The sequence below is a fragment of the Semicossyphus pulcher genome, unplaced genomic scaffold, assembly GCF_022749685.1.
Source record: "Semicossyphus pulcher isolate SPU_LCO1_2020_fin unplaced genomic scaffold, fSemPul1.0.p SCAF_1, whole genome shotgun sequence".
Classification (NCBI taxonomy): Eukaryota; Metazoa; Chordata; class Actinopteri; order Labriformes; family Labridae; genus Semicossyphus; species Semicossyphus pulcher.
Window position 1 is genome coordinate 7,991,936 of NW_027211603.1, and position 24,574 is coordinate 8,016,509.

A 24,574-nucleotide genomic window follows, 5' to 3' on the forward strand; every position below is an offset into this window, starting at 1 on the left:
CTAACTTTCAAGCGGCAAATTGTGGAGATTTTTTTTATCTTGTTCTGTCTGTTAATCAAGGGCCCATTGTTTTAAAAATTACTTCGATTTTTGATCTAAGTAAGTACACAGTATTATGTGCCGGGATCAAAAAAGCTCAACAGATGTGGCAACACTGAAGAAGAGGGGTGGGGTTAGCAAACAGTCAAGTACTTTTAAATGTCACATGAAGTATTTACGCATTTTGCTTTAGTACACCTGTACCACAATACCCATAAAACCGCCATGAGATTTGTATCCGTCTGTTTTTACATGTTTATATTCTGCTGCTGTCATAAAAATGAAAGCATTGTACCAACCATAAAGGTTAATAAGTGGTTCATCTACATGTGTAATAATGCCTTATTAAGCTACATTGACAAAAGCCCTCATTATGTAGCACCAAATCTGTTACAAAGAAATCTTAATTCATAAAAAGTATTTCTCAAACTGTATAAAAAAAAACAGTTCAAAAGAATATTTACATCCTCATTGTTTTGAGAGAGGTTTTGCTTTCTAACATTTACAATACATTTCAGCCCTGTATAACAGTTCCACCTGCACAAACAGGCAGGGTTTGAAGTGGGGCTAATTTATTGTTATTTAGAGTCTTCAATGATAAAAATAAAACACTTTTTTGTGGTGCAATTGGTGTTCCTGTAGGTGACTTTGTTGCACCTCAGCGGCGAGACGTGCGGCTGGAGCGGGAACGCTGGCTGCAGCTTTTGCAGCACTGCGCTCGTACGTTGGGCAGGTGGCAACGACCGAGCCAGCGGAGCGTCTGACAGAAACGAAACGTTAGCCGATCCCGAAGACAGACTGCTCCTGTGGGGGAGACAGAGAGAGAGAGAGAGAGAGAGAGAGAGATTTTATTCCATTACATCATTACTGTTGAATCAGAGGCACTATGTAAGGACTGTAAGCTTCTTAGAATCTGAAAACAAGCCCTTTGATGAACAATGACAGGAATCCAACATCATGTTCTTTTGTCCTTTTCCAAGAAAGATGACCAGAGAGCTGCCTAAGAGGTTTTTTTTCTGATCAGAGGTTGCAGATGAATCACAAATATATCAGGTAGAAAAAGTGCTTCTGTTTTTTTATATTGCTGTCGAGAGCATGGAACAGTTCACTGTTCAGAGGGGAACAAAAGATCCAATTTGCCAAAACATGTAATTAGTTATCATTTGTAGGATTGGATTTTATTGTTTTTCATTTCACTGTTTTGTGCTGCAAAATAGAGCCTCCATCTATCCAACCATATATTTAAAAAGTTTCTCCTGATGTGTAAGATCATTTTGGCTCCTCAGGAAATCTGTCATTGTATTGGCTATTGATGTGGCTGTGGAGGACAATTCATGTTTTCTTTGTTGCCAAGCTATAAAAGCTGTGAAGGCAGATCATTATGACTTATGGTTAAAAGACAGACACATCTATGCTCCTGCATATTAATGCAATTCAGTAGCACAGCATCAGGCTGTTGTTTTTCTGTCTGTTTTTAGCAATATTATCCTTAATAATGATTTTTGTGCAAACAAGAGTGCTGTAAGATGTTGAATACATCATACAAAACACCAGGATACAACGTGCTAAACACTACATTCAATGCTAGTCAGGTCATTTAAGTTAATGTGCTACAAACATTACTGATGTAAATTACGCCTTATCACTGATTGTCTCATTACTTCATAGAAAGGAAGATCAATCAATCAGCAAGTTCCACTGATGGTTTTGTGTGTGTGATCCTTTTGGCCTATCTTGTGTCTGACCACTCAAAACACTTCACACTACAAGCCATTCATACAACTTCAGGAGCAGTTTAGGGTTCAGTATCCCACCCAGGACATTTTGATATTAGTTGCTGACCCTCTTTACCTTTTGAGCCACATTTGACCCCCAAAAAACGTAGGGCTGACATTTATGCCGTCCAAAAAAACGCTAATAATTCCTTATGCACATTGAACCTGACCCCAAACACTTTTTACCCGAGACTTCTTTGCCAGAAAAATGTCAATTTGGAAGATACACTCTTGGTATTTCCAACTCAGACTGCTGAAGCCTGACATTAGTTTGAATTGGCATGTCGGCATGTAAATGTTGTTTTCAGATAGACTTACAGATAGACTGCTCTTTAAACTTCAAAGAATGAAGTTCCTAACTTGATCTAACATGGCATGATGGAAAATCTGTTTCAAGGCATATGCAATGAATTGATAAGAACATGAGACAACTCATCCCACTATGAAATCAAAATAAATCACAAGTGTACGTCTGCGTGCAACGTTCGTATCTGTCAGAGCAGAGGACATGTCGACTATCTGCTGTCGGGTCCCACAGATGTTACAGCAGAGCATGAAACTGAAAATCCAGGCCAGACAGCAATTTGAGCGTGGGCTGATATTAAATCAGAACACTTCATCCGCCACTCATCGTTTCAGAAATGAAATCATTGTTGTGTTTCACTCATTGTTTTCTCATTTAAGAGCAGCAGCAGACTGTGGGCAGGAATCGGGTCCTCCAAGGAATCAAGTTTGTTTTATAACCTGTCCTTAAAGTTCTCAACCACACGTCTGCAGGAACTATCCAGGGAAAAGGCAGAAACATATAACCCACACTTTCCTGTTGGAATCTCAGTTCAGGTGATGGATTTCTTAGAGGCGGAGGAAACATCTGATGGCTTTAACATACAACTTAAGTATTATAGGTCAGCTATAAACCTCCTCCAGTGTTAAGTGCTTTTTAATGCCTCAATACCATTCCAGGAGGGAAACAAACCTCTCTAAGCAAACCTGCAAACACTCGGCTCAGAGTCCTTCAAATGAAGTTTAATCTTAGCCCATCCGAGTCTTCACAATCAGCATTAGAAGTGTGACATTATGATCACCAGATAAGATGGTTAAAGTGCTTTTGTATGTAAATCAGGAGGTGAGAGCAGACAGCAGATGGCTGATGTTGAAGAGAAACTGTGATGGTTTTAGTGGAGATACTTAAAAGGAAATAAAATAAAGGAGACAGTTCAGTAAATGGAATAAACAAAAGATAAATCAGTATTATCTCGATGTGTCGATGTGATTGTAAAAAGGCTTTCAGTGGCTTTAATGACCACGAGAAGTGTTTTTGGTTCTGTTATTATCCTCCTGGCACAACTCTTAATCAACTTGAAAACAAACATCGATCTAATTAGAAATCCTTCCTTCTGTCTCAACAACAAAGCCGTTAAACCAACGAAACAGTGTAGTATCAGTTTGTTCAGACCCACAGACTTTTGATGTCTGGTGCTTTGGTGTCTATAAAACATGCAACACCACTAGTCTTGTCATAGTCGCTGACCAGTCATCGAAAAGACACAACATGCATGCAGCTTGACACCACTGTAACTTGCACACAAGCTGCAATGATGCAAATACACTTTGTGATCTGAAGGTGGCGCTGGAGGATGAGAGGTCATGGGCTACAAAACTCAGTAGGATGCATCCTCAGATCGTGATTATTGGGGTTGACGGTAGCTCAGTCTGTAGGGACTTGGGAACCAGAGGGTAGCCGGTTCAAGTCCCGGTATGGACCAAGCATGGAATTGGGGCTGGTAGCGGGAGAGGTGCCGGTTCCCTTTCTGGGCACCGTTGAGGATGTCACATTATGCACCATCTAGTGGTGAAAGTGAGTCAGTCAATGCATATTTACATACAACTATGGCAATTGGCTCCAACTATAGAGTTAAAAAAACAAATTGATGGACGATTGGATTGGTGTCGCCTCAAAGCAGCAATAGAAGCAAAGTCAAGCAATCAAATTGACTATTTCTTTAAAAATTAAAGTCTTTAATTTAATAAAAATTAAACCAATAATTTCAGTTCAATTCTATTTTATTTAGGACTGAATTGTTGGACAAAGGGACTGAGTTAAAAGAGATGTTGGACCTGGCTGAGCATTGAGATTTAGGGGTGCGTAGGGAAGCACTTTAAATAGCCATGCTGCTCCAACCATGACTACACTGTTCAACATGGCCATACATCCTGTAAGACTGAACCCAGTGCTCTTGTTTTATTAAGCTATTTTCAAAACTCCAGTGTGCAAACTCCATGACATCAGTGGGGTTCAAAGGTCACAGCTGCAACTCAATACACAATATTTCCTGTGTGCTACTGATCTTTTATACATCTCCTCATTTCTATCTTTGACCCACTCAGCAGTGTGCTATATATATATATACGACTGTAAACAACAGAAGTAGGGCAGACAGACCTGGGATTTCCACAATTATAGGCTTTTATTTCATTATTTGAGGTTATGTGTTTGAGCAGCCCTGAGCCGATGCGTACCGTCAGGAGATGTGGCTTTACATTTGTTTGTTCTCCAGCTCCAAAGGTCGCAGAGGTTTAATTAAGAACCATGAATGGACGAGGGAACAAACAAGCTAAAAAAAGAAAAATGGAGAACGACCATCAAATACAAAAAACAAAATGACCTACTTGACCCAAATCAAACACTGCATGAGTAAAACAACGTGATTAATGGTAATTATGTCTTACTGCTATTTGGTGCTTGTCAGGTAGTGTATCGTCCATTTTAGGAACTGTTTCCTTATTAAAGGGCCAGTTCGCAGATTTTCAACCTCAGTCCTAACATTCATATCAATTATGGTTGAAAAAAAATCTAATTTCGCTCTGTGCCTTTGGAAGATGCTATCCGCTTCTCTAATGGGCCCTGGAAAACCTCCAGAGGCCAGGGAGCTTGCTAATCTACACTTCCTCCATCTAGAACACCCGCCTCCATTGAACGCCTGCAGTGATCAATGTCCTTGACTGGAAAACGGTAGTATTTCACTCCAGCGTCTCTTTTCCTCTTGCTCTCCTTACACTCCGGAACAACGCAGGGGGACACCATGATGCTCTGTTTTTGTTTTGTTTGTAGATATATTTGGTAGAACTCCAAGTTTTACCAACTGTTCTGGTCGAAAGAACGAACAAAACAAACAGGTAGACTTTTCACGCAGACCGATAACTTCCCTCTGTAACCACGCACTCGCTGGGCCGTTCCTTTCAGAGGGACAGGCGCAATGCACCCTGGGTGTTGTAGGAATGTAGAATGGGCGAAACCACGAGCTGTTTGTACAACTTTCTCCACAGCTATGGCGCCAATTTCAAATATTGCTATAATAATGCTTCTATCGATTACAGAGAACACCAGCTTTGACTGACAGTGGCTTTTTCCAGTGGTGAATTTCTCCTTTAAGCTATTTGTTAGTCCGTCTAAATATGGTGGCGAGTTATTTAGTCAACCTCATTTTATCCTAGTTTAACACTTACAACACATAACTATGAGAAAGGTGTGAATCAAAAAGATTAGGATCAAGGCAGAACAATAAGCTGAAACTTTATAAGAGTTTGTAAAGCTGAGAGGAGCTGCAGACGGTTAATAAATGTTTTGTAGGTTCACCAGCATTAGCAAACCCTTTCACATTGCCACATGGTTTTCACATTATTATTATTATTATATAAATAAGAGTTTCAGCCACTGTAAGGTGTTGGACTCAGATATCTTGTGTCGGAGGTGAAGGCGGAGGAATTCCATCACCATCTGTTTCGCTGAGTTTTTGGTTTAGCTCACTTGACAGCTGCTGGATAAGAGCTTAGCCTCACCTACGATATCCTCTGTGGGTGAGTAGTTTTACAGTGAAATATGTAGCTCCCCAGAGGGGTAGGTGGGCTGTCTGCGGATGAAAAGGAGAGCGAGCCCACCTAAGCTCACTTTTGCTGACGTTAAACCTTTCTCTAATTGTTATTACACACATTGTTAGTGTGTTGTAGATTTCTCTAGTCTGATATCCATAAAACAGACTTTCTGTTATGGTTTGAGTGTCCATTAGATCATTGTAAGGAGGCTCGAAAACACGACTGGCTTTAAGTAATTCAGAATAACTATTAAAGTTCAAGTTATGTTACTGATTACCTCAATTAGATTATAATTGCGGAAATACATTACTGATAGTGTCTACATTGACTGTGTTTTCCTGTCAATCTGCCCAATATGGTTCTTTCAGATTCGGTGGGGTATAAGGCCAAACATGGACGTCTACTTTCTGCCAGTTTTTGTGAGAAATAGATGCAGCTATCATGTTTTACAGCATTTAAACATTATATACACAAACTTTTGATATGTATTGTTAAACCAAGCCAAATGATTTCTTCACTGCTTTTCATCAGGAGGTCCCAGACACCGTTAAGAACACATGAAAACGACACAATGTAGCTCACTGACTCCTGACGATGTTGTTCATGCTGAACGAACATGTGTTAGCCAGGACGCTTTCAGACTTAATGCAGGTCATTTGTCTACTTGACTTTCTTTTATTCTTCCTTCTGTCTCCTTTTTCCACATGACGTGCACTCTGAATGCAGACCATGACTGTACACTCACCAGCCCCTTTATAAGGTACACATGTACAAGCCATAGACTGTATAAAAAAGATGGACGACATGACAGCAACATAAAAGTGAAGCCAAAACATTTTGAGCGCCCCCTCCTGACTGGCTGCAGTATAGGTCATAAAGCCCGCCTCCTCCATGTTAACAGATGGGACATGAGTCTATAAAATCAAAAATTCACGTCAAATAAATGTCTCTCAAACATGGTTTCTGTCATTATAGTTAGTTCTTATCATGCTGATTTACGTTCAAGTGTTAATTTTTATGACAAGTTTATTTTAAATTAGTTATTTGATGCTGTAAAAAAGATGATTGACAGCTCTGTTGACAAATACGGCTCCTGCAGCAGATCTGGATTAGCAGAGTAGAGGACGATCGTTGAGAGTAAACGTTAACCTCAGACCAACATAAAGAAGCTGTTCTGCTGTTAAACACGCCGACGTGCGGATCCTTGCTTTTTTTTAGGTAAGTTAAGTGTGTGTTTTGGTTAGCGGAAGTGGCTACGGCGGCGTCACCCGCCGATCACTCGCAGACTCTGGCATCTAATTACGTCACCATCACAAGATGGCAGCGGCTATCACGGAGGCTAGTTTGGCATCAATTTCGTACAATGAGAGCAGATGGAGACGCGTCGTCCATTTATACAGTCATTGGTACAATCTAAAGTGTAACATTACATGTTATATGTATTATATCAATAAAATCATTTCATATCAAAGTTGAAATGTGGCTCTTTTTGTGATTTCTCATTCACATAAAATGATTCACATTCAATGAAAAATATTTATTTTTTCTTTGGCCTTTTTTGCCTTTAATGATAGAGAGGACAGTGGATAATGTTGGAAACAGGGGAAGAGAGAATGGTGGATGACACACTGCAAGAGGCCCGAGGGTGGGGGTCTTGCCCAGGGCTGCTACATTGAGGACTACAGCCTCTGTACATGGGTCGTCGATTTAACTGCTGAGCTAAACTGGCGCCCAGGAAGATTACATTTCAAAGATGGTTTCGTATGGTGTCCAACAAGTGCAAATGCGCTGCATGGGCCTAAAAGATTTACATCTGGAAAAACAGGCAGTCAATGTAGAAAAAATGCAAAAACATGTGAAAGAAAACAAATACATTAACAGCAAAGGACTTACAAACACATAAAAGATGCAAAGTCAAAACCAGCTAACCTAGAATACTAATGCAAAAGAAAAATGCTGCAAATTTAGTCATAAAAACCGAAGTGCTCCAGGCCTCTAGGGGGCAACTTTATAAAATATACAAGAAAATAACACAATTTAGTCTCATTAGATCATATTGCATGGAAAACTGGTTTGCACTGGACATATACTGTAGCTTTGCTAAAGTAACAGCTGCTAAGTGTAGCTTTTGTTAGCCATGATGCTTGCAATCTAACTGCTAACTATGCCTGACGTATGGACTCTGAGATCCGGGCATGTGTTGGTGTTTATTCCACTAACTGGCACAGGAGCTTTGAATCACTGGGAGGTCAAAGTTGTCAAAGAGTAACTCAGCGGGGAGTTTAACAACAGGGAGTAATGTTAATTTTACAGTAGCTAGAAGGTACAGAGGCTCCTACCAGTAAACTGTCACCAAAGACATCCTGGGTCTGTATTCACCCCGGCTCTGGTCATCAGTTGAGGTTGAAGATGTAGGTATGGCAGCGTTAGCACTGAAAAGAGCCTATTGACTAATCTGAATGGAGAAAATGTCACTTACTGTCAGCATATTATTTCATTGTGTCCGATTCCTCTTACAAATGTATTCCCTGCTTCAAAAGCTCATGTTCTGTCCATGTGAAGGATGAACTCACACTTCCTTCATAATATGCTCCTGCTGATAACCAGAGGCGTGCTCCTGCTGGGATATTAATGACCTTCAGCTTACATAAAATTGAAATCTGTCTCGGCTTCACACAGCAGCACACGTGTTCTCACACGTCTCGTGTCGCTGCATGACTTTTTCTTTCACGTTTTTGTGTGATAATAAGTGCGGCAGGTTTGGCGTGACTGGCTCGAACAAAAGCATGAATATACAGCAAAGAGGAGCCATCGATTAGACTGGTATATTGTGTTGGTCAATATATCACAGTGTGGCAAAGTGTAGAGACATGGCACATGGCTGGGTTTGTATAAATGTCAAATTTTGCTCCAATCAGACCTGATAAACCTCCCTAATCATTGTACACAAAAAATTAAACATTTAGACACTAGTACTCGCTAGTATCACTTTACATGCATCACATCTAATCTCCTGTAGCTCATACGAGATGTTTCTCGTGTGCATCTAATTACTTTCCTGAGCTCTGCTTTAATTACAGCACGAGAACACTTCTGAATATCTGCCCTTGAGCTGTGTTGTGAAGCAATTACACAGGAATGCTGCAATGTATTGGGAATAACATGCACTCATTAGAATGCATTTATTTACGTTGTATTATAATATATAATACAAAACTAATAATAATACATAAGAGGGAGTGATCACGACCTTGAGTGTGACATTGCTTTTATACCACATTTGGGTGCATCCTTCGCAGCCCAACGTATCCCGAGATTCATAGTGCGCCAATTCAAACGAGATGGTAGACTCTTACGGGGCCGAAGAATACAATCTTAAATGTCTGTGAAGGTTCTCGGTCGTCCAGGTCACGGTAATTCAAAGCTTTTGGATTAAGCTTAGAAGAACTTTTTAAACGGTCACGTTTTTTATTTCAACTTCAATCAATCTTCAATACTTTGGATTTTTTTTTTTTTTAGGCTGTATCTGTAGTCATCGATCTTTCCTTTGTTTGTTGCAAGGGTAAGGGCGGGAACAGCTGGTGGCTCAAACAGGAAATCCTCCGTAGACCATCTCATTTCAGTTCAGCTTCAACGATCTACGCAGGCTGTTAATGGCGCATCCTGCGTAGACTGCCTCCTTCGAAGGCTGCAGACTACAGATCAGCTGTTTTTAACAAGTATATTTGTCTGTATGTTTTCATTTATCATCAGCCAGTGAAATAAGAGTCTGCTGTGTGAATTAGAGTAACCAGCTGGATCAGTGTAGACAGACACGGTCTGCTGTGATGTTATTTAACATTCAGAATGCCTGGCTGAGGCGGAGTGATGAGTGAATTCACTGAATGCCTCTTGTCCAATATATTATTATTGTATAATATGTCATGTACCTTCAATACAAATGAGAATGTACGTATGTCATAATATATATACAGAGAGAAAAATGAGTTAGACCTAACCTTGATCTGACCACTGTGAGCCTTTTCCAAGAGAACTAACTGTGATGTAATTCTTCAGCTGGTGGTTATGTGTCCCACAGTTTTTCAAAATAAGAGTGGGTAATATAACATCAAGAACAGCTAATTCATTAGTTTGGGTTTCAGAGTTTTTCCCCTTGAATTGTGGATGGTATGAATAATGTTGTTGCTGATTTTATGAACACCGCTGTCTGTTGCTTGCATCCTTTATTACCTCAGCCTCGGCGGTTATGTTTTCAGTGCTGATTGTTTGTCAGCAGCATAATGGAAAAACTACCCGACAAATTTCCATAAAACTTGGTGGAACGTTGAAGCAGGGGCCAAAGAAGAGCTCATTTCAATTTTGTACCGTATCAGTATTCGACTCATGGACCAATCTTTAGCGGCGGTCTGCACACTTCTGGTGTTCTTCTAGTTTCTGTGAGTCATTATTCAACATTAACTCACATTACCCCTGAATTTTACTTTAGTTTAGTAGTTATGATTAGTTGGATTTTTTAATTATACAAGTTCTACCAGTCGGTGTTCATCATGTCACATTTACATACATTTTGACTGAATTAAAGTTACTTTTAGGAGTTATTTAGTGTCTTTCCGACCCCCAATCGTTTACAGAAAAAAACAAGTTTTCCTCCAACAAGCGTAAAGAGAAATCATATTATGTTTTATACCTCAACCAACTAGGAACGCATAAAATGTTAAAGATACTTAACACTTTCATGTGTGTCGGATCCACCAGGAGTTAATCTGTTTTTCTCTTAGCTGTAATTCTTGTGCAGAACCTTTAACATTAATTAAATACTTTATCAGTTTGGTTCATTATTGACAAATTTAACTGTAAATACACCACGAAGTCTAATTGAAAAATTAACGCACTGAGCATAGTTTTAATTCCCTGTGACTAAAAAGTATTTCTACTGTTCAGCTGTGATAAGCTGACCAATAATCATGCGTCAAATTTGCCTTAATTCCTTCTTACTGAGTAAGTAAATTATAAAGTTTCCTTTTATAGATTTTGAATGTTGATTACATTTAATTGAAAATAAAGTTATTATGCTGTCTATAATCACGTCTTTACTTTTACACATATCCAACAGACTTTGTGTGAAACAAAATCTAATTAAAAACGGATGAAAACAATTATTTATTTAAGTGGCCTTTGACCCAACTACCATCTTTATCTTAATGGATCAGAGTGTGGGCAGAAAAATAACTGAGACACACATTCAGAAACCTAAATTGCAGGAAGAGGTTTTATCTTTGTTAAAACACTGGTGATTTTTTCTGGTGTTCTCTTGCTCAGATATTTTTATATTTTTTTATTTCTGGGGATGTTTTGTTCTTCTAGTTTGAGGCAGCAGGTCGGACGCTGCTGTGGAACATCTCAGAGTTTCTATGAAACTGCTCTGCACAAAAACCCTGATAGAGTTTCGTGAGCCTTACATTCTGTGAAATTCATCTTATTTTCATGTTAATTCAGAGAGATTTAACGTAATGATTCTGATGAATCACACTGTTTAACTAAATGTCGCCTCTTGGATTCAGTCTGCTGCTTTCTTTGTCTTCTTAATGAACTGGATTATCGTAATACTTGTACCAAATTAATTAATCACATGTACACACGTGTCCTTCTGCACATTTCACATACTGGAAGATAATGTTTCACACGAATACATTACGACTGTCTGTGCGTGTGATGACGAACAGCTTCTTAGGCTTTCCTTGACAACAGGAGGAGAAAGGAACATTTGCAGCCATCTGATTGCAACGAGAAATCCTAAACGCAGATGGAGGGTCACACACAGCGCTGACACGGCCAGCTGCTTGCTGCCACATTGTCACACGCTTCAAATATTTACAACAACACGTTAATGCTTCTATGCCTTCGAAATGTCAGCAAAGCTGGCGTTCAGAGTCTAACAGGATTCCCTCTGAGAAGGACTGTGATTTCATATGCGGTATAAAACAGAACAGCCACTGAGCCGCTTCGGCCCATAACAGAAAACTGAATTAAAGAGCGCACATTATCTCATTTTTATTGCAGAAGGTACACATAACTGTATACAGAGCTGCCCCAGTGAAGGATTATTGTCATTCAATTTTCATTTATTTCAAGAGGTTGATAAAGTCAAATAAGCTCCATATATGCTGAACGCTTTGGACTATTGATGGTGAAAAACCAAACAAAAAAGCAGCTGTATTCCATCTTTCCTGCAGATAGTAACATGTGCCTTCGAACTTTTACAGGAGCAGAAATACACACCTAATGCAGAAATTTAACAAGACACATGCACGTCAAAGCTGGTTATAAACGTCTTGTTATAGCAGGTAAGATGTTTTGGCTGCAGCTTGACAGAGTCTAATCAATCCGAAGATCAAAATGGAAATTTGGAGTCATGAAAAATGCTTTTCGAACAAGAGCCTCTAATTTTCCTGTTCTGAATAGTTTCTTTGACTACCACAGTCTTTTACTATTCTATAAGGGTTTAAAAAAAAATACTTCTTTTTCCTGTTAACAAAGGGGACCTTTGAGACTGCTGTAGTCATCAGCTTTTCCACTGTCTTTATGATGTGGCATCATCAGAGGAAGAGACGGTGGATTCCAAGTGATAGCAACGCTGCTGTGGACCACCAAAGATGTACTGGATAGAAACTGACCATTTTATATTGTCTCAAAGCTTAAAAAATCATTAAAGATATTTCATTTTGTTACAACCAATTCTCCTTTAGTGTAACAATAAAAATCAGTCAGATATTGAGGCTATGTGGATTAGTACTGCTGTGTATTTCGTACATTCTGCGTTATCTTTATGCCAGTTTGAATTCCTGTTGTCGGATTTCTCAGGACTCACAACCCTCATGTCTCCCGTTTGACATTTAACTCAATATCTCCATTGATCAGGGTAAACAATCACTGTCCAAAAAGCAGCACAGTGATTGGCCAAAACCAGCATCAGAGGAAGTAGAAATGGTCCCAAAGGCTTAGTGCTTTAAGGTCAAACAGTTCTCTTATGTACATTGGATTTTCAGGAGTCCTGCAGTAATTATTTAACATGTCAGCCCATCCTCTTTTTTTCTTTTTGCAGTCAAACTAATAACACACATCAGCGGATTTAGGAGATTTGATAAAAAAATTCTGGAGTTTAGTAACAATAAACATTAAAACAAAAGATTTGCATACTTAGACTAAGTGAAAAAAGCAGGTTTCGGGCAAGCTCTTTCTCAGTATGTAAAAACAAACAAGCTGAACCACCCACGGGAGATCACATTTTAAATCCATTCACATGCAGGAGGTTCAACACAACATGTCATCTCTATAATCATCATGCTAACTAGCCCAGTATTAGGGGTGGGAATCGCAGGGTAACTCACGATACGATACACGACACAAGGCCGATAACGATAATATCATGACACAGTGATTCTGTAATGATTGACATATTGCAAGACAATCATACAATGATATATCTCATTAACTTCTTATTTGCCCAATTAAGTTCCGTTCACGTTATCCTATTTCATGTCATAAGCGCCACCGTGAGGAATCATGAAGTAGTGACGCAGGGAGTTAAAATCACAGGGAAATCTGTTTACGGCGTAATCTACGACATGACGACTCCCGAGTAAAAGTGAAGCCAAAACATCTCTATCGCCCCCCGCTGACTGGCAGCAGTATAGGTCCTCCATGTTAACAGGTGGGACATGGGTCAAACTATAAAACACACGCCAAATACATTTTTCTCAAACATGGTTTCTGTCATTATAGTTAGTTCTTATCATGCTGATTTACGTCCAAGGGTTAATTAGTCTGATGAGTTTATTTTCAATTAGTCATTTGATGCTGTAAAAAGGATCTAATGTCATGATTGACAGCTCTGTTGACAGCCGATCTGTTCCAGATTAGCAGAGTAGAGGAGGAACGACGAGGAGACGTAACTAAACAATCACTACAGTCATTGAAGTTTCCATACCTGTGAACGTTAACCTCAGACCAACACAAAGAAGCTGTTCTGCTGTTAAATACACCCATGTGCGGCATCTTCGCTGTTTTTTTCTGTAAGTTAAGTGTGTGACTTGGTTAGCGGAAGTGGCTTCGGCGGCTCCACCCGTCGTTCTCTACTGCGCAGACTCTGGCTCCATATGACGTCACCATCGCAAGATGGCAGCGCCTATCACAGGGGCTATTTTGGCATCAATTCCGTACAATGAGAGCAGATGGAGACACGTCGTCCATCTATATATACAGTCATTGGTCATATATTTGTAAATTAAAATATCGATATTTGTATTGCACGAGTCAGGCCGGCGATATATTGCAGTACCGATATTTTGTCCCACCCCTCCTCAGTATACAATGATACCTGATGGGGGAGTCAAAATATACAACATCAGTCCATAAACAAGAGTAAACAGCATGCTAGTGGCTCTGTGAGGCCCAACGTCTGAACAGAACCCTTTCTGAATAATGGTTTAAAGAACAGATGTTCACTGTGTCAGCTGAAGGATTCAGCAGCACAGATTACTGCTTCTTATACGTTTCAATGACACAGATCAAATCCCCAAGGTGACTGCGAATTATACACGCACAGGACCTGCCAAGGAAAATAGCTTTTAGCTAACTTGCTTTCATGTGTTGAATGTTGATGAATGTACATTGCCTCTTTTCAACACCATTTTTCATAGGAACAAGGTCAAGTTAAATCATTAAAATGATAAATTAAATTGTGGTATCTACTTTGTTCTCCAGATCCCCCTCACAGATTGAATAATTCTATAAGATACAAACTAAAGAAGACAAATATTTCTTCCAATTAAATCAGGTTGTGGAGTCTTACTGGGGATTTATTTTGTGTTTAAAGGTCAGTTCAGTGAGGATTCTGCTTGAGTTACTTTGTAAGTCAGTGACCCATGGAGTCGAGCTGACGTGACAAGGGAGAGGAGAGCAGCATGCAGTTCATGAAGCTGTTTGTTGTTTTCAAGGTTAGGAAAATCAGTTTTATATTTACTTTTAAAGGCACAATTTATTTCCTTTATCATCAGATTGAATACACTTATATTTTCACTTATGCTTTCATCCTTTTGAAGACAACTAGTGAGCTCAAAGGTTTAAAGGTTTAATTGCCTTCTATTTTTTTTACAGCACACATAAGGACCAAACATACTTGGCTTTTGTACTCTTGCCTTAAAAGACATCACATTTTACAAATTAAACGCCTCCATCAAAAGTCCTTTTCATTAACCTTCAATTCAATCTTTTATAATCCTGGAGCCTCAAAATTTTTCCTGTGTCAAAGTGGTGATTGAAAGATTTTTGAACAACCTCTTTTTTAATGTTCAGACGCAAAAGAGGGGAAACTTGATTTGTATAATTCTGTCTTAAACTGTTTGTCACTGTGTGTATCAATATATACCAAAAGCACCGATAGAAATGGACTCATTATGCAGAATGGCTCATTGATAATAAACATAATTAATGGCTCAGAATAATAACCCTTTTGTTTTAATTACCGATGCTTTCAAGTGTAAGCAACACTGATAAAAGTTGAGCTAATTTTAATTATGTCATATACTGCTGGGTATCTTAATGTAGACTTATATTTTGTAGTTATTGATCTGAATCTGCAAAGTGACTCACAGCTGAACTTGTCAAATCAATGTAGTGAAGTAAAACCTACCGTACTGGCTTCCAAAGAGTAAAGTACAATGCTTGAGTAAATGTGCTTCTTGGTTTGCAGTGATGGTTTTCTTTGCATCTTGAGTTACTCACCAGAGGGGGCGCTCTCGCACTCCTGTAGGTTACACTTGTGGGTGTTTTCAGGCTGCGGCTCGTGGTCACATTCAGCTTGATCCACCTCCTCGTTTGTTTCCCCCTTCGTGTTGACACATTTGATGAGTCGGCGCTGAACTCCACCACCGCAGGAGGCCGAACACTGCAGAGACACAACTTTGTAAATGTTCTGCAGACAGCACGTTGTGATATTTTGGTTCTTTCTGCTGCATGTATGTCTATTATGTCATGGTTTCCCATTCAATCTTTAAAGTTTCAGGTGCAAAAAGTTGTTATCATGACCGTTCTTTTCTCTTCTATTCTTTAGTTGTTCATTTTGACTCAGCGCATTACAACAGGGCTGAAACCATCACTTTTGGTTCATCTAATACACTGTATGCAAAGGTATTATTCTGCGCTGTGTTTTTGGATAAATCGGCTTTATTTTTAATCTTGCACTTGTATTCAGGCCCCACACATCACCAGGACGAGCCAAAAAGAATTGTTTCTGATGTTCTGTGTGTTGATGAAAGACTCTAGAGGGGGTGTTTTGACCCGGCTGATATGGTGCAGGGATTAAAAAGAATAATTCTGTCCCGTCTTTGTGGGCAGGAGTCATGTGTGTGACACAATAGCAGACGCTGATATTCAACCGTCATTATTCCCAGTGTGAGGCGTTTGCCTGCTGCTGTGTGACAGTGTATAAACCATATCATCATAAGTCATTATGTGGATTTTGGGAGATAGAAATGTAAGACAGAGTTAAATCACATGCAATCATATATGCATTATAACAAGAGATCTGCTGCTGACCCAATGAGACTGAAGGTAAAATAACACAGAATGTATAGGAGGTCTTCTACAAGCAATCAATTACAGAAGTCAATACTAATACAAAAGGTTAATAACACACATCTGTTTCCCCAGAGTCTACCCATTCATCTTGGTCTCCGTCACAGTTTTCGTCATTGTCTTTTATCCAGTATGATGTATTTATCTCACATTCTTTCTGTGGCTTTTATTGATCTATCAAAGACATTTCTCTTTACACATAAATCCTTTGAACAGCCTCTGTACATCTCCCTCTTCTTTATCAGCCTCGTTATCTTATGTATAAAGTATATAACCTACAGCTTTCAGCGTGCAACAGTGTGCAGAAATACTGCTTAATCCCTTCACTCTATCATTAAATGTGAAATATCTGAGTCCGTGCCGCAGCTTACATCAAAGTGCCTCAATAAAAGTCAGTATTAAATTAAAAGTTAATTAACTGAGAGGATCATAAATTGTGTGTGTGCTGCACCTGTCCCCACGATCCAGTGAGCCACTGAGCACACGGCTGGCTGTTACATGATTGGATGTTGCTGGGCTGCAGCTCCCTGTCGCACAGATCCTCCTCTGGACAGGCGACGATCCTCTGCTGCTCACCTCCTCCACACACCTCAGAGCACTGAACAATGCACACAGTCACAGTGAGGAAAACATGAATATGTGTATATGGGTAGAAACAGCCTTGGCTGAGTTCATGGCTAAGGTTTTTATGCATGTTATTTACTGTAGACTGTGCACAATAAGTTACCATAATTAAAAATTAACATCAGGTACGGCTTTATTTATCACAAACTGTTTATGCAGGAAGAAGAGCAAATATAAACAGAAAAGCAGATAAAAGAGCAAAGATTGAAAGCAGCGTTCAAAACGTGACTGCAAAGAAGTAACACATAAGTATATGTTGAGATCGTAATAAAAAACATCAAAGACGCAATCACAAGGACAGCCAAGTATTTTCTTCCTGCTTTCAACGGCTGCTGTAACTACAACCGCTTTGCCACCAAAATTAGCACGTTGACGCAGGTTTTTCAGACCTGGGAAGACCCGCTTATAGATGCCGATTGTCTCTTTTCCCATTGCCAGTGAAGTATACTCCTTTCGGTCTCTTTTCTGCTGCGTCACAGTCTGATGTCACAAAAGCGCCAGAAACAATTTTTGGAACGATGTTCGAGCGCTTCTTGGATGGAGATGGGCGTCAAAGCGAGTCGTAGCATCGCGCCAGAAAGGGGTATCATGTCAGCCCGGGTTTTATGTTCTCAGGCAATAATTACCTTCATCTACTGCAGAGTCAAGCAAAAAAGCTGGGTGTTAGTGAGTTTTTTGACCAGTGGGAAAGGGGCTTCTGACAACCTCAGGCGCTTAAAGTCGCCAGTTAACATGGTCACTTGTTGAACTGAAACACCGGCCTCTGTTGTTCACTCTTTCACTCTAAACTGCTGCTGCATGGCATGACATCTCCCGCAAAACTGAAGCCAAAACCTCTCCATCACCCCCTGGGGGAGTGGCTGTTAGTTTAGGGAGATTTCAACGTCAATATCACTGTCAATCGTGGAAAGTCAAAATCATGATCAGGATTAATATTCGATTAATTGTGCAGCCCCAATGTCCACCATGCAAAACACGTAACAGGTTAACAGAAAGTATCATAAATTAAATATAAAATTTTTTAGGTAGGATATTTTGGGGTCTGAATGACTAAGAGTTGCATAAAGTTTTGGATCACTCGAGTACATTGCTGTAATGGCTGCAACGTAATCCAACCACTGAAAGTGCGTGTTTTTGCCACGGACAGGCTCAGGTTGTTATATGAAGTGTCTGGCAGCTTTACAGAAGAGGTCTCTACAGAAATCGACCTGTTTGGTAAAGAAGAGAATGTCTTTTGTTGAAACCAGACACAGCCACTCTTCAGAGCCACCAGACTCCATTGGAAAAACAGCAATTGTACCTTGCTGAACACACACGCTGCTGGTGAGTATCTCTGTCACAAGTGGTTAGTTTGTTTGTGGTATGATGTGAAACACTGTGTTGGCTCGATTTAAAACACTAAAGTCACAATAACAACATTAAAAACATGTTTGTGTGACTGAACAACCTTCTGAAGTTAATAACCAAATAGCACAATGGAGGATATTTACAGGCAGCATGTTGTCAGAACTCTACATATCTTAATGCTGCATTTCTGTACTACTCTGAAACAGGCATATTTTCACAGTGTCTGCCATTATAGCTCCATATTACTCACCTCACCCCAGGAGGAGGCGTACCAGTCCAGACATGGCTGGAGGCTACAGGGCATTTGTGTTTGCGGCCTGGAGGACATGGCCCGGCAGTGGAAGGGTCGGAGAGGCCTTTGATCCCGCATGTCGAAACACTGGACCTCTCGTGATTTAAAGCCACCTTCACAATTCTTGGAGCACTGCGAGAAGACGTGACATGTTTATCATTCAGACAGCATGTCTGACTACTTTCAATCAGAAAAGATGAGTCATAGACATCTGGGTTTGGCTTTAATGTGTTTCGTCACATTTCAAAGAAGCTCCACTGATATGAACTCAGCCAGAGGGAGGGATGAGCAGCAAACAGAGTTACTTTGAGCTTAAAAAAACATCACAGGACGATGGTGAATGTTTACCTGGTATAATGTTTGCCATGTTTACAATGTGTAAAGTATAGCTGCAGCTGATGTAATTGTCACTATTTTTGTAGTCTTGGACAACAGGAAATTCTGGATAATGGGGGCGCCAAAGGAGAAGCTAAAGGATCATCAAAGTTATAAAAAGTCCTCCTGAGGGAGTATGAATGTCTCGACCGAATGTCACGAATACACATCCACAAGTCAAAATATTCCACTCAAAAACTCAAGATCATGGTGGTGCTAAAAGAAGAAGAAGTGTAAGGAGAAGAGGAGAAGACGAAGAAGACGAATAAATGTAAGGAGAAGAAGTGTCGTGTTTTACTCTGTACTGTTTTTATTGTCCTCTTTTGACCTGCCAAGGGACTACAGATGTGAATTAGCTTAAAGCTATAATCTGGTACGGTGCATCGAATGGTGACATATATGTTTTATACTATTAACTATACATGGTACCTTTTAAATAAAATAAATTAATATTAATAATAATAATAATAGAAGTGTAAGGAGAAGAGGAGAAGAAGAAGAAGAAGAAGAAGAAGAAGAAGAAGAACCGAGGGGATATAGTTATAGTTAGAGACACGCTACACACACACAGGTCCGAAATAAACACATGCACAAACACTTTATGGGCATGCATTAATGGAGAGATGTCAGAGTGAGGGGGCTGAACATGGACATGTGCCCCGAGCAGTTGGGGGATTCAGTGTCTTGCTCAAGGACACCTCGACAGTGCCCAGAAAATGACACGGCCCCTCTCCAGCTACCAGCCCCAATTTTCATGCTTGGTTCGTACCGGGACTTGAACCGGCCACTCTCCGGTTCCCGAGCCAAGTCCCTACAGACTGAGTTACTGTCTACCTTAGTCAGGGGCTAACCAAGGTCATTTGAATTTATCTTCTGTGGAACACGAAGGTCTGTGCTAAGTTGCAATCTATTTGATAGGTGTAGATATAATGTATTTCAGTCTGAATGAAAGTGGGGGACTGACAGACATTCCTGTCCTTAAAACCAATTTACTAGTACATCAATACAAATACCCATGTCAGAGGAGGATTTAAAAAGATTCCTCATGCAGTGCCTTTACTCAAAATCCAGCTATTGTTGTAGTAAAAAAAACCTTCTGGACGTATAATGCAATAGTTTTAAAAACATAATATAGTCTCACCTTACTCCACTCCTCAACTTTCCACATGGAGCAGGGACGTAGGTAACACCTCTGGGCTGGTGCAGGCCTCTTGGCTGGATCACAGTCAGAGTCTGAGCCAGTACTGCAGCCCAAAGGCCTCCAGATGGCACCCAGACCACAACTGGTGGAGCACTGCCCACAAATGATGCAACATAGGAAAGAACTACTTTGAGGTTTGCAGGTTTGATGCACAGACTTTTGATGTGTATTATGATCAGACTTTCTTTAAATGTTATGCTCAACACAGCAGGGCATGAGAAGAAGCACCTGACTGATAAATGTGCCATTAAAATGCTCTGACATTAGCTCAAGATCAAATAGTGAATCCAGAGACTTCGGTTATGCTGTCATGCTGCTCCTGCATAAGACAAGGCAAGCATAATTGGACATAGGCGTACTTTATCCTACAGTAAGTGTGTAATGATGCAGACTCACAGCACTCCAGTTGCCGGCCATCCAGTAGGCAGTAGTAGTGACTTTTTTAGAGGCTGAAGTTTGGATGGGTGTTGGCACTGAAAGTGGCCGGAGCACCGGTGAAAGGGTTGGCAAAATGGGCACGGCAGGCGTCTCTTCTTGTTCTCGTGTTGTGCTATGCTGAGGAATGGTTGCTTCGTTTGTTGGAAGCTGGTACGAAGAGTCCGGATCCCCGTCTCTGCTGCTAATCAGCGCTGGAATGATGATTTTATTGAAGTCAAAATCAGCAGAAACAACAGACGGAGATTCAGTTGTGGTTTCTGTTCCAGTTCTTTCAGCGAAGGCAGGTTCTGTCGGTATCTGTTTTATCAGAGCTGGCAGGAAATCAGCTGGAGTAGCCAGAGCGTCCTCTGCCGAGTTTGTAGGAGGTATGATTTCTGTTCCAGTTATTGATGTGGAGTCATCGGAGGCCGCTTGGTTACCTGAGGTGAGCAGAGAGGGAACAGGGAGAGGAGTGGAGCTCTCAGAGGCAGGAGGTGAGGTTGTAGTGAGGTCAAAATCAGATTCCCATGAATACTGAGTAGTGGTATAAACTGTATTAAGATTAGACAGATCTAAGTCCAAGTCCTCCACTGTGGAGGCAGGTGGAAAAATTGATGATTGACTGGTTGTTTGAGGTATATTGAAAGCATCTTCATCCAGTTGAGCTTCAGTTTTAACCTGAATTATTGGCTCTGGCGTAGGAGAGGCTGAACGTTCTGGACTCTCTCCATCGTCTTCCTCTGCAGAGAAATCCAAACCAAGTGTACTTTTTTCATTATAACTGTACTCATAATCATCACGCTCACTCAATGTTGTAGCGACAACAGTTTCAATAGTGGTTTGACGTCCTGGAGTCGGAGCAGCATGTTTTGGAGTCACAGTGACCTCCTCAGTTGGGTTTTCCTCCTCAGAGAAGCCGTCGTAGTTATTTTCAGCCTCCTCCTCATACTGCCCCCGTTTCACATCCTGTGTCGGCTCATTTGTGGTGAAAACCGGACCAGGCATTGTGCTCGTGTTTTCAGGCCACAACAAATCATCATGTCTCCTTTGTGGTGTTTGTGAACGCTGAGTTGGAGACAGAGGTGGTGGGTGACTGGTGGACACAGGTAGAAGAAAATCCTCAGAGAGAAAGTCGTCCAAGTTTTCAGAATCTGTTTGTATGGACTCTTTCTCTGCTGTGTTTTCATTATCCTGCACACCGTCTGGTTGTGTGCTCTCTGGCTCTTCAGTTTTCAAAGCCTTTGACACTGTGAGAATAGCTGAAGTAGCTGTGGGAGCTTGTGTTGTGTCCATGTGAGCGTGGGTGGAAGAAGCGATCCCGTCCCCTGAATCCTTTCCATCGCTCTCCAAGTCTTCATGGAAGTTGATAAAGTTATAGTCGTAGTAAAAATCATCAACTTGAACACTGTTTTCCGCAGCTGGGTCACTATTTTCTATGTTGTTGTGGTAGTGAAAATCTCCCTCGACATTGTTATTAAGGTTATTGTTATTTCTGGGCTGGGCTCTGGTGGTGCTGTATTTGGGCGGAGGTTTGACTGCAGGTATGGAGTTGATTTCATTGAGCACTTCTTTGCTCGACCAGCCGCTTCCGGACCAGTCGATGCCTCCGAAATTATCCACAACTTGTGGACAGTCCTGGATGTGGCAGGTGGCGACAGCAAGAGGCTTCTTCTGGGGGTCACAGTCGACGCCTGTGTTTCTAGAACAGGTGACATTACGGCGACGCACTCCACTTCCACAGGTCAGGGAACACTGCACAGAAGAAAAGACTCAGTTCAGTCAGGACCATGTTAGGAGGAGCAGTAAGGCGTTAAGGCTCTGTTCTGGTACCTCCCTGTCCATCCACATAAAGATGTGGAAAGCCATAGGCAGGGAGAGCAGCGGCAAACAGAGCAGGCATCAGAGATAACATTTATAAGTAAACACAGCATGAAAAGATGGAGCTGGGAGACGTTTGCAAAGCAACTTTCAGAACAATAGAGCAACAGAGGGCAGGCTGGAGCAGACGCCTTATATAACATTTGCCAATGGGATCTTGAAGGGGAATCATCATCAGGCGCTACTGGCTGATGTGGGCTGGCTTGAGACGTGTGTTGACAGAGTTGGAATTGCAAGCCAACTTTTTAATACGTTATCAAAATAGAGTTGTGATTCTGGTAGCCCGAGCTGCTTGTGCTAACAGCTGTGAAGGAAAGAGCCTGATTGGACCCTGGACTGTGACTCCTCTGGGTCTCGACTGGAGGCGTAAAACCAGGACTGCAACAAGGAAGCTCTGTGAAGCTGTGCGAGTAGAACGCTAGAGTTAGCATTTTAACATAGAAAACTATTACAATAATAACATGCTAGAGTTAAGCAGGTTTAATGTTGACAATGTTCAGCATCTTAGCTAAGGGTATTGGTATGCTAAAATTGGTGTGTTGGCACTAAACACAAAGCAGCAGAGGCTGATGGGAATGTTGTAAATGTTGCAGGTATTTGGTGTTCAAACAAAGGGTAGGACAATTTGACACTTTTCGGCTTAGAAGGGAAAAGATCTGAAGAGTTCTGACAGTTCATATGAGGAAATGTCTGTAGCAAATCTCAAGACAATCCCTTCAATTGTTTTGGAGGCATTTCACTCAAAACCACAAATGTCAAACTCATGGTGGGGCAGGAGGAACAGTCAGAGACCATCAAAGCTTGTGGGACTCCACTTCAAAAGCAATATCAGTAAGACTTCTCTGCAAACCATCCAACAGTTTCAGTCTAGACAAAAGTGGTGGAATGACTGACGCAATGACCAACATTGCAATCCCTTGAGCCCTGCTTGTATCATAATGAGGTACAGAGACACAGTGAGAGACAGATGGGGCAGATTCAGGGAGATAAGGCCAGGATTAACTGATTTAAACTGTTCATGTTATTTATTGGCCTGTAAATCCACTTTTGCCTGAGAAGACATCTGAGAAGTCATCAATTTATTTCTGTACAACTTGTATCAACATGTATGTGTGAAAAAATAATACAGAGGTCATGAACTCTGTGGAGCAATGGTCTCAAACCTGATGATCCAAGGCTATGTGCTGGCTCTGAGCAGTCAGCGTGCCTGTGTATGTGCTACACTTACATGTCTAGCTGTTAGATTAAAAAAAAAGCTGTGACACATTCTGCTTAAATTAAGAAATGCATGACAAAAACAACTACTACTTAATTCAACATGATCTTTCACATAGACACCTTTCAGACTATGTGAAAGTTTCTGTAAGAAATTTCTGGTGACATCCAGAACAATTTGCATCTTCATGTCCTTTTGAAACAGCACAGCTGCTGACAAAACAGAACCTCAATTTCCAAACCCAGACTCACCTTTGACCAGCTGCCAGTGGTCCAGTCTGCAGGACAGGGGATGTGTGTGTTGCAGGAGGACAGTGCCTCAGGTCTGGGGATGTGTTTACACTCACTGGGCTGCAGAGCTTCTTGCTCGTCAGCACTCACTGACTGGATGCAGAGCACCGTCCTCTTCGTCAGACCTGCGCTCCCACAGCTGGCTGAACACTTCTGCCACTCGCCGGCCCACCATCTTCACGCAGAGAGACACAACATTTTAGAATTGTGTAAATTCAGATGACTCCCGAACACAGTTGTTGTAAAGGTTAAGTGAGTGCAATTTAATTGTTCCCGAGAACACAAGATCCATATTGTGTTTACAGGATGTTTATGGAGTTGTTTGTTAATAGCAACCTCTAATTTTCCACTAAGATGTGGAATTACAACTTTAAGACTTTGACTCACATTTTCAGCAGCTCAGAGATTGACTGCTCTGTCACGGTCAAGAAGCCGAAACACAAACAACCACTTTTACCCTCTTAGTTGAGAGGGTGATGGAAACAAACTTTTACTGACCTGTCCAGGGCCTACAGGCGGAAAAAACCTGTTACATATATCCTTGTTATATATAAGGTTAATGTTCTTTGTGCATTTTCCCTGCTCAAATAAAGAAACATAACAAGAGGGTGA

General features: G+C 40.8%; 1 protein-coding gene across 1 annotated transcript in view; it reads right to left on the bottom strand.

The window, feature by feature from the left end:
- Window positions 1–539: 539 nt before the first annotated feature.
- The window catches only part of LOC138592714 (A disintegrin and metalloproteinase with thrombospondin motifs 7), an 81,593-nt gene continuing 57,558 nt past the window's right edge, over window positions 540–24,574 (bottom strand). The window contains exons 19-25 of the mRNA XM_069663579.1: window positions 23,924–24,137; window positions 20,558–22,330; window positions 20,102–20,254; window positions 18,544–18,717; window positions 16,774–16,920; window positions 15,471–15,633; window positions 540–843 (exon numbers count right to left, since the gene is read on the bottom strand). Of these exons, the coding sequence (XP_069519680.1) occupies window positions 698–843; window positions 15,471–15,633; window positions 16,774–16,920; window positions 18,544–18,717; window positions 20,102–20,254; window positions 20,558–22,330; window positions 23,924–24,137 (2,770 nt within the window). The 3' untranslated portion in view covers window positions 540–697. The remainder of the gene's footprint in view (window positions 844–15,470; window positions 15,634–16,773; window positions 16,921–18,543; window positions 18,718–20,101; window positions 20,255–20,557; window positions 22,331–23,923; window positions 24,138–24,574) is intronic.